The 21098-nt window shown below is 39.6% G+C and overlaps 1 protein-coding gene across 11 annotated transcripts in view; it reads right to left on the minus strand.

The window, feature by feature from the left end:
• RAPGEF4 (Rap guanine nucleotide exchange factor 4) overlaps positions 1-21098 on the minus strand; it is a gene marked incomplete at both ends in the record, with an annotated part of 319238 nt that overhangs the window by 33351 nt on the left and 264789 nt on the right. For all 11 annotated transcript variants that reach the window (XM_082657692.1, XM_082657688.1, XM_082657697.1 and 8 more), the window contains 3 exons: positions 1404-1541; positions 14422-14513; positions 18770-18858. In XM_082657692.1, the coding sequence (XP_082513818.1) occupies positions 1404-1541; positions 14422-14513; positions 18770-18858 (319 nt within the window). The remainder of the gene's footprint in view (positions 1-1403; positions 1542-14421; positions 14514-18769; positions 18859-21098) is intronic.

A 21098-nucleotide genomic window follows, 5' to 3' on the forward strand; every position in this document is an offset into this window, starting at 1 on the left:
AAATGAATTGTTTATATGATATTTATACCAAAGGCAATGCAATGCAATGTTCTGGAATGGGTTATTTTATAGTCTATCCTTTAAGAGCACTGTTTTCACCTCAATGTTTTTTCAGGGAAATTTTAATATTTATTTTGAATATTATGTTAGTATTTGTTGTTTAATATTTACCACTGGTCGCGGTTAACTGTTGGTGGTAAAAGTACAGTCGTGGTTTTCAGCACTGAACTGAAATTCTGCTGAGTTTACGTCACCAGCTCAGGACTCTTCACTGACGTCCTGGGAATGGCCCCGCCCACTGTGCAGCCGCCGCCGTGCCCTGCTTTGTGCAGGAGCAGTGGCCTCCCCAGCAGGCGCTGAGAGCTGTGGCAGTGGCAGCGTCACACCACTTTGGCTCATCTGTAAAGTGGTCCTTTACTCGATGCAATGGGTAGGGGCCATGACCCAATGACCCAATGACCCAAGCTACTATGACTCCTCTACATTTTCAAAATCCTTTATCCCACAGCCGTGAGGGACTCTCATCGTCCGCCTTTCCTCCCAGACTCACTTCTCTGCCTGCCAGATGACATGAGTAGAAAGGAGAGACTGGGGACGTTTCTTCTGGATAATTCATTCTTGAACAGACAGACTGATAAGGTTTGAAACAGAAGCCACATTGCCTTTTGCCTGCACAGGAGTAAGGTCCCCATCTCAGATTCGGAGGACAGAATGAGTCATCAAGGATTAAATGCCCAGGTCAATGCTGTGACTTGGGCTGGAGCCATGGGAAGGAAAAGGGAAGCTCAGCTTAAAGCAGTGTTTACAAAGTAAATCGTTTCCCTTCAGAACTACCTCGTGGCCCCAGGAATTCCTCAGTAAAGTTATCTGCTTCACTCTACTCAAAAGTATCCACCATTTGATCTAGTAATCCCACTGCTAGGAATATAACCAAGGATAGACCTATTGGCACAAAAGTGTTCACTACGCTGTTATTCTAGGAAGGTAAAAATGGAAATGATGTAAATATACAATAATATGGGAACAAATAAATATATCTGTGGCAGGGCCGTTAGAAAGTTTTCTTAGAAAGACTCTACTGACATGGAAAACTCCTTACATCAAGTGGAAAAAGCAGCCTGTAAAATGATGGGTACTATGTGATTACAACTACGGAAAATATAACAGAGAAAATAACCAAATGAAAATACATTAGAATACTACTTCCAGTTATTGAATTAGAGGGGCAGGATAATGGATGATGCTTTTCTTTACTTTCCTTATAGTACCTTTCTGATGAACGAACATGTTAACAGAATCTAGAATCTGCAATTACAGTCCCTCCAGGGAAGCTGCCATGCCTATGGGTAGTCCCTGCATTGTAGGACAAAGGTGCATTCTTGGCAGGGATGACCCCCACGTACCTCCAGGAAAGCCATCGCCACATCATCCTCTTGCAGGACGTCTCCATACATGGCGGCCCACTGCAAAACCAGGCGGATGACTCGCCTCTTATTGTTGAGGGCATAATCCATTTTCTCCTGTTCTGTACCTTGTGAAGGCTGTGCGTGGTAAGTGCCAAGGAGTCAAGGAAGACATTTAGCCATTCACTGGGCTACTTGCAAAGACAGGGTGACAGATCCCAGCTTCAGAAAGCCTGCCTCCTGGACTACTGGAAACCTTCCTCAGGCCCTCAAGAAAACCCTCACCTGCACACGGGTTCTGGACCAGATGCAGACAAACCCAGCTGGCTTTGCCTTGATCGCTGCCCAAAGAATTAGACTTGCATGGCTCCACTTGGACTTGTGTGTTGACAAGGATTCTTGTTGCGCCTGGCTCCGGCTCTCATCACATTCCCTGCCTGCCTGCTGCCCTCCTTCAACTCTAGGGTAATGCTTCCTGCTGTTGCGCCTTGCCACCTCTTGTTGGCTCCCACAATTCTGGACACATCTCTACAATCCTTCATTATGTGCGCTTCAGTTAAACACTTACGAGTGGGCATCTAGTCCTGCTGGAACCGTGACTGACACAAAAAGCACATGGGAAGGAAGTGAGGCTCAGGTAGATAAACTCACCCAGGGTTAGGACAAGGAAAGGTTCCTGCTGTATCCGTCTTCCGGTGAGGGACTCAGACACAGTTTTTTTTAGACACAGTTTTTATACCATCCTTTTTTCTCTTGCTCAGAACCATTATTTAACTCTTATTGGCTTTTTGTGCATCAGTGGTTAGTCATCTTAACTACAGATTCCTTGAGGCTTGGGGTAACACGTTATTTTTCTTGTATTCCGTACCATGCCTAGCACAGTGACATTTACATAGAAATTTTATCCATTAATACAACAGATACCTGACTGTCTACTGTATGTGTCTGGTGAAGGTCCCTGCTCTCAGTTTACATTCTTCTGTGGATTACAGTAGGGAAAATATAGTATGTGATCAAGAAAAATTTTAGATTAGACATACTGTTCCTTTTTCAGTGATTTATAGTACATATTATAGACGATTCGTTCATAAAACAATTTCCTTTTTATAACTTACACTGTAACGTGCACAGAGAGTACCTCAGTTAAGCCCTACTTTATAGTCTTGTGATGAAAACATCATTCTTTCTACAAGTGAGCAAGCTGACAGTAAAGGAGTGTGAATGGCCAAGATTACATAGTGAGATTGTAGAGCTGGTTTTAAATCCCAGACTCCTAATTCCAGCTAGTTTATTCTGCATTATACAATATCCCTGTGCCTCATACCTGGCTACAAGACTGGGCATGTCTTAGCTTACGACCATGATTTAAAAGGCACTGTAGAAAACTGTCTTGTGGCAGTGCTATGCTTGGGAGCTAAACCAGTCCAGGGCCTTTTCTAAAGGGACTATAAGTAATCATGATCAAGGTAAGTGACAGAACTTTAAAGCAAAGGTTTACTGCATGTAAATGGGTTGCAAAATGGCTTTCATCAACTGAGCACGGGATTCATAAAAAAGAAAATTGCTCAACCTGTATTGCTACAATTCTCTTTGAGCTTACAATAAAAAAGGGAAGAAAGATCACTTTCTGTGAAAATTATTTTTTTTCTGATTAACCCTTTGGTCTCTTGCTGGGATGCACACATAACTCAGTTTTTCTTTCCAAAGAATTGTAATGCTGGGCACTACATTTTAAGACTATCTTTTAGGGTACCTAGGAGCATGGTCAGGTACATGGTGGGTACCAAGCGAGTAATTCTTGACTGATTGAAAAATATGTACTTGTTCACTCATAGGTCAGTAAGAGAGTGAGAGAGAGAGAGAGGTTCTTTCCTACTTATATGAGGCTGAAATGGTTTGAAATATCTAGTTGATAGTAAGTGGATATGATTCTAACTTTCCAGGTTATCCCGACTTGGACTCAAGGAAGCAATACAAATGCTTGTATGTTGCATCCAGAGGCACCAGCTGCACACTTGTGGCTAATCTATAGGGCCCTAGTGTAGGATGACTAAATTGTCATTGTCTCTGTGGGTCAGGACACAGATTTTTCTTGTCTTCTCTTCTGCTGGGGAAATCTGTCTTTTGTGTACAATAAAAACACATGATTGCAAGGATTAACGTGATTAGCGCTTCAAATGTGGGTCGGGCTCTACAGTTTACAGTAAATATACTCAAGGGCTTACATGATCGTGTAATGCTCTCCACAAACCTGAAGGGTAAATATTTACAGATGAGGAGACCGAGGGTCAGAGAGGAGATCTGCCCAAGGTTGTTCAGTGAGTAAATGGCAGGGCTTACAAATCCAGGCAGGGCTCTTATGGCCACCCCTATGGCCCGAGCAGTGGCTATAGTGACTACACACTGGTGCTTGGGTTCATGAAGTTATTACCAGTCATTGCATCTGGGAAGCAGAGATCCTAATGGGAAAGAGTTCTCCTCCTCTCTCTCTTTCTTCCTCTCTCTCTCATCCGTCCTTCCTCCCTCCCTCCTTCCCTCCTTCTCTTCGTTCCTTCCTTTTTGCTGAAGTTCCTAGTTTCCTAGAGCTGACTCAGCATGTCCAGTCCCAAAACCAAGGGCTGAGTGCCCCCCACTCTTCATGTATAGCTCCACAGCCTCCTGGGAGCTAGAACTGACTGAATCCAGAGGGAGTAGGAAGAGGCTTTCTCTTTTTTCTCATGAAAGTTACGAATCTTTACCTCTGGAAAAAACAAAAGGAAGCACTGATTTGTTTCACAAAGTCTTGCCTTTCCCCTTACAGGTGTTTATTCACTAAGGTGGAGTTGGGAGTCACAGTATATTCATAGCTGAATCTAGGCATGTGCTCAAGGATTCGGCCCCTCCACAGGCATCACACCATTCCAGTCCTCAACAGGCTGCTGAATCGGATTCTCAGGGGACACAGAGAGGACTCTACATGTAATTGATCTGCCTGAAATGGTCACAGGGGAGGTGCTGGGGCTTCTATTTATTCCCATAACAATCTCCCCAGGTTTTTAGAATATTTATGTGATTTTTAGATTTTATTTAACTCCTACAAAAAAGAAGGGGAAAGAGAAGAAACCTATATTCCCTTCAGAAAGCAGCCAAAGAATAAAGAGCATCCCACCAGGTCCCTTGTCTCAATATGATGTCAAAAATGCAAGCTAACAAGAGTAACATTTCAAATATAGTATTTGTAAATTCACACACATCAGAAAGGTTGCAGAAACCATTACTTTCCGTGGCTAAAGCTGGGATAATAATGCATGAACCATTTGATGGAGAAAGTCCTATGTGGAATAAAAATCTAACTCTTCTCCAGCACAAATAACAGTTTAGAAAGGATCATTAATGCATACCACACACATTTTTAACATACGAAGAACACCATCTGAAATACATACTTAGCTAATGGCTGTTTCAAGAGTAGGTTAGTAGAGAATATCAAACACATAATAATCTAATGAGTTTGTCATATGATCAGGAAATACTTGTATAGAATAAGGTCATGACTCGTGATATCATGACAGCTGGGTTCTGGTAAGAAGCAATATGGCTGCTTGAATTCATGGGAAAAAGTCACAGAAAGATAACATGGTTCTGGTATTTGATTCTGGTAGCTCATAAAGTGCTAGTTTAAAGTCTGGAAGAGAATCTGGAACTATTCCCTTAATTGTTACTTTTAACACAATTAAGAAAAGGCCATAGTAGTCCAAGTGGCCAAACTCATCAGTCATATACTGAGTTGATTTCAGCTGATTCACAGAATCATAGAATCTGAGCTTTATCTCCTTCAACTCCACCATTTTTAGAGGTAAGGGAACAGGTAGAATGAGGTGAAGTGATTTTTCTGAATTTATCCATGGAATTCTTCCAACTAGAACTCAGCTCTCTTACCTCCCGCCCCAGTACTCTGTTGACTTGTTTACGTTATTGTGTTTGTCTAATATTATTATTTCTATATCCAAACATATGCAGCAGAATTAGGTAACCTAGAAGTTTGTTGGATAACAGGGAAATCCATGTGAGATGTAGAACCAATCCTCAAAAGCCCTCAAAGAAGACAAAGCACATACAGAAAACCAAGAGTTAATTGTCGCAGCCTTGACCATCTGAGAGTCAGTGAAGCAGGATCCCTCACGTCTGAACTAGACCCTGTCTGCTATATATATTCAACCAGTTCTCTTGTCCAACGTCTGTTGGTTTAGAAAGCAGTGGCTCTCCACTCCTAATCAGACCAGACATTCTTAAACTACTGATGATTCAAATCCTAATTTGAGGTTTCTCATTATGGTAATACGACTTTTCACCATCCAAGAGCATTACATAAGAATCCTTCAGCAACATAGATGGACCTAGAGATTATCATATTAAAATGAAGTCAGACAGAGAAAGACAAATATCATATGATATCACTTGTATGTGTAATCTAATAAAAAGATACAAATGTCCTTCTATACCAAACAGAAATATACCCACAGACATAGAAAACAAACTTATGGCTACCACAGGGGATGGTGGGGGGCAGGGGGAGAGATAAATTAGGAGTTTGGGATTAACATATACACACTACAATGTATAAAACAGATAATCAACAAGGACCTACTGTATAGCACAGGGAACTATACTCAGTATCTTGTAATAACCTATAATGGAAAAGGATCTGAAAAAGAACATATATATCTATAACTGAATCACTTTGCTGTACACTTGAAACTAACACAACATTATAAATTAACTATACTTCAATAAAAAAAGAAAACAAATTCAAAAAAAAGAATCCTTAACTGCAGGAACCATGTCATAAATTCAATGTGAATCTCTACATTTCCTAATCAAGGACTGGGCATGTAAACATAAAAAGCCTCAAATGTTCACCTTAAACTATTCAGTGACACTGTTTGGAGTGCTACATATGATAGAATATTCTTTAAACTGTTTTTCCCCCAAAATATCACAGCTCTTTAAAACTCTTTATCTAAATTACCTGAAATTCCATTTTGTCGAGATATCAAATGCAGATCATAGATACATTCTAAATAAGTTCATAGTCAATGTTACCAGGTTGACTAAGTCTACAGTAAATACCAAAATCTGGTACATCTTTTAAACAGAACCTTTTAGTTATTGGGTATTTAGTTTATAGGACCACAGGCTTTCAGAATGGCTAAATCTTTATTGAACTGGACCAGCCCCTTTGACATATAAACATGGATGAAGACAAATTGGATCTGTTTTCAGTGAGGTATTAGGGCTGAGAATCAGGAGAGGTGAAGGCCACAGAGTCTACCCTGCCAACAGCAGGTTTAATATTCCACTGAGGCATTTTCCTCATGCCGGCTCTGCCGTTCAAACACTGTAATTATTTCATATATTTTTACCTAGTTATTATCTTACTCACCACAGGCACCTGTAATTTTTCTGTATTTTTTTTACTGCTCATTTACTTACTCTTAATTCAGCTAATAATGGTTCCATGTATTAAAATTATCATGGGGAAAGTAAGTGAAAACCTCCTAGGATGTAGAGGCAGCAGATTCATTACAGCCTACAACAGGGAATAAAATATTATGTATATTTTTTGCAGTAAGTACATGCTAATTATGCAGCTATTTATAAAACACTTATCAACATTCAAACTGATACTCTTCAATGTTGTTGTTTTTTAAAACCCTGCTTTGCATACAAGATCTCTGCTTGAAGCTGAAAACAAACTTTGGGGGTCATCTGCCCACTGACTAGACAAAGCTTTTGCACATTATCTTATGCCACATTCCTCTCATGATGGTACAATTATTTATTTATAGGGGGCAATATTTACACAGGGCTTTAAGGTTTATAATGTATTTCCCACACACAGCCTTATTTGATCTTCGCAAAAACCTGGTGAGGTGGGTAGGGCAGGTATAATTACCCCTATTATAGAGGTTAAGGATAATTGCCAAGTAATATAGGTTTCAAGACGCAGGTCTTAAACACGGGTCTTTTGACTGCAGAGCTCTTGCTTTTCCTACTGTAGTATGGGCCTCTTTACTACCCTGCTTGACTTTGTGGAGCCTCCCCACATCCTGAGCATCAAGTCTACTCCTTCCTTGTTGCAGCATGTGCTTGGGAATGCAAGTTCTGGAACTAGACCATCTGGGTTCATCTCTTGGCTTCCCCACTTATCAACTGTGAAACCCCTGGTCAGTTACCTGACCATTTAGAGCCTCAGTCTCTCCATCATCAGAAAACTTCATAGGATTGCTGTTAAGAAGGAGATGAGGCAATACTGGTAAACCATGTAGAATGGCATCGGAGACATATTAGGTACTCAGTTAAAGGTTATCGATCATCATTATCGCTGATCCACCTCTGGAAATAATACAAAATCTTTAAATGGATGGCTTTGGAATTTTTCATAAGACCAGGCATTTCTGAGTTTAACACTGTGATGCTGTTCCTACCAACACAGCTGCTCCTGTGTTTGTGTGCACCTTCCTTATCGCCTATCGTGTGTAACCAATCCTTATTGCTTATCTATTAATTTGGAGCTCACATGAGCTCTTTCTGCCTCCCATTTTCTTGCTCAGAACATTTTTTTTCCTCACTGATTTTCAGACTTCTCTGCATTTCTAGAAGCCTTTAGTTCTTGGCTATTCTTTCTAGTTTTAGTCAGGGGTTTGTACTCATAGCAGAGCAGTTAGGACTTGGCCTAATGGAACAATTGCTTGGGTTCAAATATTGTTCCAACCCTTACTAGCTATGTAACTTGGGGCAAATTATTTATCTGCTTAGTCTCACTTCCTTAATGCAAAAAGAGTACACATCTCACAGTGTTGACATGAGGCTGAGAAAATGTATATAAAATACTTTGTAGAATATCTGATAATACAGCCATTTTCTTTGAAAGAGGATATCATGTTCATATCATCATCAAACCAAGCCTTCCTTATTGGAAATAAACTGAAATTGCATATCTGCAGAGATAAATTGTTCTTATAGTGCCACATGGATCAAACACTTTTTGGAACCAAGTAAAGGACTAAAATGGTAAAATTTGGCTTCAACAAAATTTAAGCTGACAATCTTCCTTAGAAATGCCAAGAATATTCCTAAAAACATGGCTTTAAGAATCTGACGCTCTTTTGTAAATCTTGATTTACAAATTTCGGTAATTGGTCCTCTTAGAGAACCCAAGTCAACTTATAAAGAGAATACCCCCCGGTCATTTTCACAGAGAAATAAAGGATGGAGACTGCCTTTTCAGTAAGGAAAGCTATTGTGTTTACTTTGTTTCTGTATAAGAGACGTAATACATACGAAGGCAGTTTTAGCTGAAACTTAGTGGCAAATCTGTATTCCATATTTTCTTTTTAATTCAAGAAACTAAATTATTTTCACGCCAAAAGCATAAAATTCATGTTCAATACTAAGACAAAAGAAATTAGGATACTAAGAGAAAATATTTGACCAAAATTATTGCTGTATTTAAATTTTTATAAATTTATAATTTATATTATATATATTATATATATAATATATATATATTAGGATATTTGGAAATTAGGATACTAAGAGAAAATATTTGACCAAAATTATTGCTGTATTTAAATTTTTATAAATTTATAATTTATATTATATATATATAATATATATTATATATATATTATAAAATTAAAATTTTATAAATTTAAATATAAACCATTTATCACTTAAATTTAATTTAAAAACTTAAAATAAATTTAAATATAAACCATTTATCACTTAAGATTATTGTTTAGAACAGATAGTATTGTATTTGTTGACATAACAGAGACTCTATCGGTAGGGTAAGCTTCAGGATTGGTCCAAGTGTAATGATGTCATCATAGACTTCATTTTTTCCCTGACGCTCAACTCATCTCAGCTTTGTCATAGGGCTTATTCCCCTAATGGTTGTAGGACGGCTGCCACAGGCAATTGGGGCAACAGGCTGCCTGTTCTTTCTTTTTTATTAAAGTATAGTCGATTTACTATATTGTGTTTGTTTCAGGTGTACAGCATAGTGATTCAGTTATTTTTTTCTGATTGTATTCCATTATATGTTGTTACAAGATACTGACTATAATTCCCTGTGCCATATAGTAAATCCTTATTGCTTATCTATTTTATGTATAGTAGTTTATAGCTGTTGATCCCATACTCCTCATTTGTCGCCGCCCCCTTTGGTGACCATGAGTTTGTTCTCAAAGTCTGTGAGTCCGTTTCTGTTTTGTTCCTGTTCTCTTAACTGCTTTTTACTCAGAAGCCCCAGGAAGCCTCTCTTTGAATCTCACTGGCCCTGTCTACATTGGGCCTGCAATGTGAGAGCCAATCACGGTCAAAGGCAGCCAATTACCATGACCAGCTAGACTGACCACCTGACATGGCACTGATGGTGGGGACTCAAATACAATGTCCATTGCAACTGGAATTACATTAATGCTACACGGAGTTCCTCCAAACATCTGTTAGTACGTGAGGAATCTTAGGTGGTTATTTGGCTTCCGAGTGCCTTGTAAAATGTAAATAAATATCATACCGGTGCCTTTTTTGCCTCACATGTGGGGGCTGGTGTTGGAAAGATAAAGTAAATGATGTGAAAATGCTCTGAATCAAAGATACGTTTATTAAAATTCAAAATAATATTGACTCAGCTGTGATCACTTAATTGAAGGCCTGCCTGCATTTGTACAGACAAAAAGAAGGCAGAGTTTAACCATAAAACACAAAATTACAACAATAGGACAGCAATAAACATCAAAAGCGTTAAAATATTCCGTATTCTTTGCTTACATTTAGAAACTTAAAGTAAGGAATATATGTGGGCAAAGGTTTAGCTGGAAGGATGCTGATTCATCCCACTGTGTTTGTTATAGGAAAAAATGTGGAGATAATCTAAATATGCGATAGGAAGAGGCTAAGAAAATTAATTATGACATATCTACCATATAATATTGTGAATCAATAAAAATGATAACATGTTATTCTCATGCATCCTCATCACCTTGTTGCCCAGCACAGTATAACATTGTAAGTGTTCAGTGTTTGTGGAATTATCTGGAAAAAATGATGTAGTTTTATTTGTATATACTGATTTGAAAAGATATCCACAACATACTAAGTGAAGAAAACCATATTTTTAAAAACTATATACAACATGATCTCACTTATATAAAATTATACATGTATATAATTTCTGAAAACTTTCATACTACAGTGGTGAGATACCAGGTGAATTTTATTCTTTTTCTGTAAATTGAATTTTTTACAATGAGAATGTTCTATTTTTAAGGATGACAAAGCTATCTATATTTAGAAAAATGGTGTGAAAAAAATTAATGGGAGAGAAATGGCTCTGTTTGTTTAGTAGCAAACCATACACAGTTATTTAACGTATGACCCCATTCTTATATTTCAAAGCATCTATCTATATGTATAGAAAAAAGACTGGAAGGCTACATACCAAAATGTTAACCATAGTAATACCTGGTAGGTTTATAGGGGGTTTTAATTTTCTTTTTAAAGACTAATGGAAAATTGAACTGAATTCTAAGTACAGATTTTAAAAAGATTAAAGAAACTAGAGATGAAAAGTACAGAAATTGAACAAACATAATTTTAAAAACTCATTATAAAGCACTTGTATTCATCAGGCCAAATCATGTTCCAAGCATATCTAATGAATAGAGAGTCTCTCTCATTAGCACATAAAAGGTCTGAAATATTAATGTTAAACAGAGTTTTACCATCTTCTTCTGTGCTAAAAGCAAAATTGGAGGAGACATACAATGTGGATTAAGGACAGAAATAGCCACCAGTGGCTCGGGGCTCAAATCTTTTCTGTACTAGTAATTACCTTTCTCTGAGCAAATCATAATTTTTCATTATCCTAGTTTATTGATTTGGAAAAAGAGCAGTGAAAACACTGACTTCTTCGTAGAGCTGCTATGAAAAGGCACACATATTAAGTACTTAAAAACACTCAGCCAAATCAACTCACTCAGCATAAGTGCTTTAATGGAACATGGTTAAGTATTATATTTTCCTATCCCTAAATCCCGTAACAACATGGGTATTAGCCCACTTGCTCCGTGTTACATTCTATCTCCCTGTCACCTGAGGACATGGTGCTAAGCAGTTTATATGTGTTTGTTTTTGTTTTTTTTGACTGTTCATTGTCTATTTCTCCACTTCCTCTATTTTTCTTTACAGGCAGTCTCTATAAAACTGTCCAGTAAAGTGCTTTGCCTTTCTTTGACCAATATATCAGCAGTGACTCAAGCTACTCCCAGGGATGTGGGAATGAGGTGAGGGCCCAGGATGTTTGGAGTAGATTTACTCTAAAAGCTGTTCCTTAGTTGCTACCCCTGAGGTTCCCTTCTAAGGTCTGGACTCTTTAAGGATTCCTTCAGTTCTCTGAGTTACCCCATCCCTCTGATGAATTCCTTTATTCCTTAAGTCACTCACAGTTGGTTTACGTTACTTATGACCAAAAAAAGGAGCTTATATAAGAAGCCTATATAACATCGCCCTGGAGGCAAAGGGACTAAAGCTTGAGTCTTTAGCATGATATAAACACACTTACACATATGTGACTTTCAAGGATAGAGCCCTTTCCATTCGTTTGCCTGCAGCAGGATAAGTTTCTGGCCTCCCTGGCATGCTTTCTCGAGGCATTAGAGGACAGTAATTCTTGTTTTACTCCCAGTATCTAAGGACTGGACTTAAGCTGTCCAATATGGCAGCCACTAGCCACATCTGGCTATTTACATTTAAATTAATAGAAATTAAATAAAATGAACAATTCAGTTCCTCAGTCATAGTGGCCAATTTCAAGGCTAGTGGCTACTGGACTAGCACAGATATAGAATACTTCCATCACTGCAAAAAGTTCTATTGGACACTATTTATTTGGTTTTAACAAATTAGGCCCACTTTGGTTTTTAGCCAACTGAAGCACAGATGAACATGTATCATGCATGCAATACATTACCAAGAAATGTTCTTAAACTCTAATTAAAAGATAAGCTTTTAAAGAAATAAGTTGTGAAGAAAAAAAAAGTGACACACCCCATGCTTGGAACCCTAAGACCTGGATAAATCCTAGTTCTGCCACTTGCCTTGGGTATGTTTGTTTTTGCCTCAGAATCCTCATTTGTCAAATAAAGCTGATACTAACCCAATAGAGTCCTGTAAGGATAAAGTAGTATAATATGGGTCAGTGGTGCCTGACACATAGAGTTGATTCAAAATAGAACAATTAAGAGAATCTAAGTTCTCAAAGGGCGGGATGTGAAGGAGGTGGTCTGAGGGCACTAAGTAGTGTAGATGATACCCAACCATCCTGATTCCTTCCATCTCTGAGAAGAGAATTGGGATTGGATATCACAGGCCTCCTTTGATTCTACTGTCCACTCTCCTGCCTTCTCCTCCTCCCTGCAACATCATCCCCGCCACATCCCTACTGGGGCATGGCATAGACTTTCCCTCTAGGATCTTCTATTTTAAGAACAGAGGTCAGTGCTATGAATGTTCTCAATCAATTCTGAAGGAGAATAAGCTAATAAGAAATCAGAATTTGCCGGAAGAATAGAAGCTTAATGTTTGGGGCTTTGAGTTGTAAAGATATGACTTGGCCCACTACGTTCTCTCAGCCTTTTTTCGGTTTTGTTTGCCTTAAGCTTATCAACATGCTAACTGTTGGGGGGAAAAAAAAATCTAAACTCAATGGTGGTTTTTATTTTTCCTTCCAACAAATCTCAAAGGTCTAATAATGATTACTAAGTATGGAGTTAAAGAGCACAGAGAGATCCTGAATGTGTTAATTTGACTTGAGAAAAACTATGTATGAGCCAGAAAGAATGTGTAATATATTTAAGTCTCATTAAGCTGTCATTACTTGGAAAGATATTTTCCAGGCAAATAAACACCCAAATCTCACTCTTGCAGCATCCTCAGAATAGCACATTCAACTCCAATCTCCTATCCTCACACATTCTGTTGACTTCAAAGAGAATTATGGGTGAACAAGAAAATGAAAATCAGGTAGGGCAATTATAATTCTGAAAAAGGAAAACAGGCCACACTGATTGGGTTGCTCAGAGAAAAGAGAGCCATTCTCCTTCACTATATTTCGCTGCTCAAGAAGGCCAAAGTATTTGGGGGCCTAATTTTTGGCTGCTTTAAAAATAAAGCAGAATTGGAAAGTATACTTTCACATTCTGCCAAAGTTGAGGGTGAATCGCATTCATAATATTCACTCCTCTTATTCAACTTCTATCTTCTGAATGTTCCCTCTGTGCCAGACACTGTGCACCCACTGGTCAACTCAATAGACTATTGAAAAGCTGCCCCCAAACAAGTTCAGTGTGAAGCTACCTAGAGGAACTGCCATTAGAATTTCAAGTTTTATATCTTTGACATAAGTCCATGGGATAATGATAAAAATAGCCACAAAGGAATACCTTTCGGTATCTAGAGAACAGGGTGAACTAGGACGAATGTGAAAGAAAAGTGACCCCCCCAATGATAACTTGTATCTATCTCAGCAGGTTAGTGTTCTGATTAATACTACAGCTTAGAGGGACACAAACAGATCACCGTCCATCCTGCCAGGTATCCGGACAGAGGTACAAAGTCTGTCTCCAAGCTTAGGAAACTACCCCTAATAATATTCCCTAATGATATTGTTCACCATAGCCTTCCTGGCCTACCTCCCAGGTATGTATATTTCTCATCAGCATTACCTTCCTTATAAGGGTAAACTGGCTCACTTTTCTCTGCACAGGGAATAAGGAGGAAATCCTTAAACATGGCACAGCAAAACCATGCCAGGGAGAGCTGGAAACCTACGCGAGGGGAAAACTGCTGAGGTTTCAGAGTTCGACAAGGGCGGAAAGCACAATTCTGCCCGAGCCATGACTTACCTTGAGAGCATGCAATGAGATAACGGCCATGTACGTGTGGGGTGTTGTCGAGGGGACAGACTTCTCACAACAAAAGGATATTGGGCCACCAGAGCTGGGCAAAGCTGGGTATTCGGCATAAAAACACAGTGCATCATAACAAAGTCATTTAAAACTGAATCTGCAGGGGGGCAAAACAAAGCAGAAAAGGAAATCAGATTCCTGTAGAAAAGTTTAGGAAAGCAGGAGTATCTATTCATTTGTTCTTGGCCAGTGGTTCTTACACATCGGCTTGGGGTATTGTGGTTTTACTGTACAAAGAAGCACTGTGTATAAAAGTAATACGATTGACAGAGCTTGAGATCAAAACTCAATTTCTTAGGACAATGGACAAAACGTATGGTAGTTTTAAAAGAGACAGACTTGTAATAATGACACTGGTCACCTGAGCCACAATTAAAAAAATATATATATATAAAACTAAGGAGCCACACGTGGGCAGTACCATGTGTGCAGGATTAGGACGTGGTCATTTCTTTGTCTATTTTACACCACCTGTCTTTGGTCAATCTCTCTTTTCCTTTATATCTTTTTTACCTTCTGTTTCCAGAAGGAGCAATAAAAGATGAAAGGGTGATAGAATCACAGAAAAAGGAGGTGGTAAGAGCAGAGAACTGGTGAGGGAAACAAAAGCAGAAAAAAAAAGAAAAAAAAGACAAGATAAAGGCTGTGAGCAGCAATTGAAGCAAAACAAAAGCTCTCCAGTAGATTAAAATGGTGTATGTCCTATATTTGAAGCTATTTTTAGATAGGTAAGTGGGGGAGATGGCAAAAGAAATAAGGCAAGTCCCCCCAGATAAGCTTCATCTTGAATGTGATGCTGGTTCTTCATTGCAAAGACTATATTATCCAGGCAGCCTTAATGGGAAAGCACGTAAAGACAGACCTAAAAGCCTTAGGAGTACACAAGTTAAAGCTTTGGAATCCAAGATACTTATGGGGGTTTTCAATTAAAAATGAACTACCATGGCTGAGATCTGTGAAACTCACATAACTTCTCAAATAGAAAAGGGTGAGAAATATGAAAATTGCCTAACTATAGGTATTGAATTTTCAATGTCTATGTTTTAAATTAACAAATACTATCAAAGTTGGAATCGGTGACTAAAGGTTTAACTGTTATACGTATTTTTAAAAAATTGGTATAACTGTCATAAATTATGTAAGTTTAAGATACACAAAGTGTTGATTTGATACATGTACCTACTGCAATATGATTACCACCTTAGCTTTAGTTAACATATCTATCGCGTCACATAATACCATTATACTCATTTAAATATAGGTGATGAGTGTGATCCAAAGTTGTCCTAACTAGGCGTTACTATTGATTTCTGTCCCATTATACTGAGCCAGAGAAGATGCCGAGGTGTCAGACAGAAGCTGAATGGAACTTTTTTTCTTAGGTATGAAAGGACGGTCATTGGCATGTCTGAGTTGAACATCTAGTGTCATCTTTGTATGTTTTAGATATAAAGGATTTCTCTGAGGATAGGAGAGAAAGTGCTTGCTTATAAGGCTCCCCGAGGCCTGTGCTATAAAGTAATTTAAATTTTGCTAAAGCAGAGATTTGAGGAGCGTGCTCCAAGGCTGGCGAGACCGTCAATCAGCATGGTAATCACCCAGCACCCACATCTCAATGTGGCTTTCTCATTCTCTGCTCATAAGCAGTAACTCTTGAGAACTGATTAAAAAAATCATTTCCTACTAGAAAATGATTTTCCAAGTCGCTCAAGGACGAATTCTGGTCAGAGAAGTAGAAAGTCTAGGAAACCAAAAGGTCTCAGGCAGAAAATACGTGTTTTGGGGTAAACTAAGAGAATGTACTATCAAAGCCAGGGGTGTTCATTTCTACGATGTAAACCAGTTTCACTGGCAACTCTGACATCTCTTTCGTATTGTGAATCCAGAAATGCCAAGGGTCTCCCACACCACTGCATCCATGAGTTTCATGGGGCTGAACTAAGATTATTTTTAGTGTCTAGGAGGACCATACAGTAATTCATATTTTTGATTATAAGAAAAACAGATTTATTCTTTCATCCAATCCATGAACATTACTTGCAAGAGTAACAAAATCAGAAAAAAACTGCAGGGAATAAAGTTCAGTATTAAATTATGATGTGAACTTAGTTCTAATATAAAAAATGGAATGGTCAGGAGTCATATCCTAAGTGGCAGCCACGCTATATACACTGATTTCTGGCCTCCAAGTTTTTAAGAAGCAATAATCCAGTCCCCTCCTCTTTCAGAAGTGACTTTAAAAGGAAGAATATATTTGTTCTTCATGGGTAGTAAAGGTCTTACAGATCTTTTCTTAGATTCCATAGTCTCTAATGCACCAGAACGTTCCTCTTTGGACAATATTCACTTTAGAGAAGATGTTGTTTCTTGTATTATGCAATCACACATTCTGGGCAGCAGTTAATCGGAGGGGAAAAAATCTGTATTTTTCCTGACCTCGGGCCCTAGAAATTTGGTTTGAGGTTATGTTTGCCTCTTGGAAGCAAGCAATCCTCTCATAACTGGTCCCTCAAGGATTTCCTTTTTCAAGAAGAGATCTTATCACATTCTCCTTGCTCAGACATCTTCAACCACTTCTCAAGGCTTAGCTTCACATTTAAGATGGCTCTGAGATCTGAACCCTAATTCTTAGACCCTACCTTCTTTCTGACACTTATGTATACAATAGTCTAGCAAAGCCAGACCACCTGGTCCTCCTTGTCTCTTTCTAGGTCAGCACTCATGTTGTCCCTCAGGATGGAAGACTTCATCCTTAGTCTCTAGTTACTGGTTACCTGCCTTCCTTCAGGGCCACTTCAAAGGCTGTATCCTCTGTGACACTCTGCCTGGTCCCCTCAGCCTTATGATCAAGTTGTCTGCACATTCCTTTAGGTCCTGTAGCAGGTTATAAGCTTCCTGAGGACAGGAGGGTGGTTTCTTGTTCACACTGCCTTGTCCTAAGCGTCCAGCTTAGCACCAGCCCAACAAGATCCTCAACAAATATTGAACTGAAAATAGCTGCCCTGGAGCCAGAGATCCTGGCTTTTATATCTACTACTCCCCAATTAATTCACTACATAAAAAACCTTAGATAATGTATATAAAAAAAGGAGAAACTGGAATGAGAAGATAAAATAAGAAGTAAATCAGTGGTAAAATACTTTTAGGAGGCATAATAATGTTAACTTTACCTTGAGTATATTGCAAGGATGACAGAACTGGACATTGAACTACTACTAAGTGTTTTAGATAAGTCTTTGAACTTCTTTCAGTGAGAAATCTTCTTCTATGGAGTTCAGTGTGCTTAAAAATATTAACCCATTATTCTGAGGGGCCAGTAGCAAATGAATGTGGGCTGTTCCAAAGTCACACATAAGATGGTAACCAAAGTGGAGAATGATACCAAACTCTGAACACTTAATTCATTGGTAAGATTCATCTCATTTACCCTCAAATCTCTGTGTCTTAGTTAACAAGACTGGTTCACTGGAAGGTGGTATTATGATTTTTTCCCCCAAGAAAGATATGCTGAAGTCCAAATTCACAGTACCTCAGAATGTGACCTTGTTTGAAATAAGGTCTTTACAGATATAGTCAAGTTAAGATAATTCATGTGGGACCTAATCCAATATGATCGATGTCCTTATAAAAAGGGGAAATTTGGACACAGAGACACATGCACAGAAGGAAAACGATGTGAAGTGACACAGGGAGAATACTGTGTAAAGATGAACATTGGAGTGACAATATCTACAAGCCAAGGGATGCCAAAGATGGCCAGCAACCCCCCAGACGCTAGGCAAGAGGCATGGAACGGATTCTCCCTCACAGCCCTCAGAAGGAACCGACCCTGCCGTCACACGGATCTCAGACTTCTAGCCTCCTGATCTAAGAAGCAATACATTCTGTTGCTCAAGCCACCCAGTTTGTGGCACTTAGTTCTAGCAGTCCTAGGAATCTAATACAGGTGGTGTTTCGTTACACCCTGGGGCAGCCCAAGCATCTCAGAAAGAACCACTTTACTCCCAGTTGGAGCACAGTTGTGCCTTTTACAGAGGCAGCTTTGAATCCTTTACGGGAACAGGTACTATTTAAATTATAGCCTAAGAGGTGCCTACGGAAGGTGGGATCTACATGAACTTAACAAATGCCTTTGGAAGGCTACTCTTAATATCTGTGAATGAGACTGAGCCATCTACATAGCACAGCCAGGACGAGTAGGCAGAGGAGGGTCAAGAGGATGCTCTTCTAGTGGTCATACCCATGACCCATTTCTAAAACTGCTGTGGCTACACACACTGAGAATGAACTCAGAACTGTTTTTACAATGCTCTGCGTGGATTTAATAGACACACAACTGTTCTAGGTGTTTACCTGTTGCTTCATTTAAAGCTGGCTCAAGGCGTATCGTTTCTAGAAAATGCTCTAAAATTTTTTCAGGTGTTCCTGACATCACAGTATACCTGGATAAGAAATAAAACCATCATTAGTTTTTCAAAAGAGGGCAAATCACTAATATATAACATTTTACATATCTGCGTTTTTGGGGTTTTTTTTTGAGATCCCAGGGAACCATATGGACTCAACTTGTGACCCATATTCTCCGTAAGGTAAGAAGGATCATGTACCTCGTCAAAGTCACATAAGCAGGCAACAGAAACATCTCAAATTGAAGTAGTTACTAAAACATTATTCTTTTTTCCCTACATGGGACTAAAGTAAACTTCTTGGAGAGTGGCTCTAGCAGGCTGGGAACTGAGGCATTTCAGCCTTGTTTCAAGGGGGAGTGAAAAGGGACATGTAAATCCCGGGGCAGCTCAGGGCAAGGGGAAGTGACAGTAAACTAGGTTATCCATATATGGGTTACTTGTTGCAAAATTTCGACCGCACACTGGATTCCCCTGCCTATTTCTGGAATGCTCTGTGTTTCCCAACTGTACACTGGTATGTGCTTTGGAAATGCAGCTAAGAATAAGAGAAAAGAAAACAAACCCCCAAAACAATGAGCAAACAGACCCCAGTAGCATCTGAAGAGGAAATAAATCAGTAGTGGCACATCCCTGTAACTTATATCAAGGTCAAATGTCAATTAGTTGGCAGGGTGGGGGACGTTAGGCATCATATCAGAAGATCCAGCCATGAAGCTCTTCAATCAACATGGGAGGATGTAGTTTTTAAAACTGAAGGTGGGTTATTTCAAAGTCATATTCAAGACGGTCAAAAACAGTGGGTGAAAGCTATAGGCAAAATACATTAATGGGATCTGGGTAATCATATTCCAAAACGTAGACTTTGCTCTTCTGCTTGGCATTTCACTTAGGGCAAAATGACAGGGAATAAAAACAACAATGAAAATAAAATTCTCCTGTGTTTAGAAAGCAGCGGTAGAATTCAGCTCCAGGAGAACTCAGGGCTTTTGTGCCTCCTCACCAATACCCTTTCCCTGCCTGTCTGAGACCTCAGAGGAAGTGTGTTGAGAGCCCAAGAATATCTCTAATGTATTCAATCTCAGGGGCTTAACCTCCTGCCTGAGGGAGTGAAGAAGAGGCAATGCAACATACGACCCTGTGCCCGGGAACACGGAGTGAGTGAAGCAACCCCGGTTTTGAAGGAGATAGCAAATGCAGTCTATTTGGAAGGTAACTGTTACTTAAACCTATTGTGTGTGTGCACGTGCGTGTGTGCCCTCAGGACCAAAAGGAAGCTGAAGAATCAATCAATCTCTGAAAGAATCTGGCTTTGGAGCCTAGAGGAAGAGCCAGGGAATAAAAAAAAACAAACAACTACTTTAATCCAAAAAGTATGACCCTTTTCTCAAAGTAAACAGCATAGAAGATGAGGGTTTTTCCTCTTATAGGCAATGACTATTTGAGGGAAGGAGAGGGCGAATCTATAAATGACTTTCAATACTTAAATGGAGAAATCTGCTGAGTTCATTCAATAATTCCTAAAATGTATGATTCTTTGATGACCCTTCCAAGATGATCTGCAAGAGGAGCAGCATGTGGCCACACGAATAAGGAACTGGAGTTGGAGAGGGCAGCCAGAAGGCTGGCTTCCCATTCTGGTGTTCTTGGTTAGGACACTTCTTAGCTAGGGTTTTTGTCTGGCCAAAAAGAATAAGGGCTTGGGGCTTCCCTGGTGGCGCAGTGGTTGAGAGTCCGCCTGCCGGTGCAGGGGACGTGGGTTCGTGCCCCGGTCCGGGAGGATCCCACATGCCGCGGAGCAGCTGGGCCCGTGAGCCATGGCCACTGACCCTGCGCGTCTGGAGCCTGTGCTCCGCAACGGGAGAGGCCACAGCAGTGAGAGGCCCGCTTACCGCAAAAAAAAAAAAAAAAAAAAAAAAAAAAAGAAAAAAGGCTTACCTGGGTGGCAAGCCTTGAATGCTCTCGGCTCACTAGTAAGAGAAAATGGCGTCTCTACTCTCTGCCCACCTGGTCAATTGCAGACATCAGGGCACCTGTCTTTTGCTGCCAAAGTCTTCCTCTAGTGGTACAACTGCCTTACCCTACCCTATCTCTCTTCTCATCTCCACAGAAGGCTATTCAGGGGTTGGTAATCTCTCAGGACCAGGAACTCTGAAGAGGGAGGGGCAGGGAGCTTCTGGCCTGTGATCTTGCAGCTCTGGGCTTGGCGGAAACATGTTATTACTTTCTTTCAGGCTGGACACTGCCAGGTGCCTACTGCTTGACTTCTGTTTAAA

The sequence above is a fragment of the Grampus griseus genome, assembly GCF_964374135.1.
Source record: "Grampus griseus genome assembly, chromosome: 7".
Taxonomy (NCBI): Eukaryota; Metazoa; Chordata; class Mammalia; order Artiodactyla; family Delphinidae; genus Grampus; species Grampus griseus.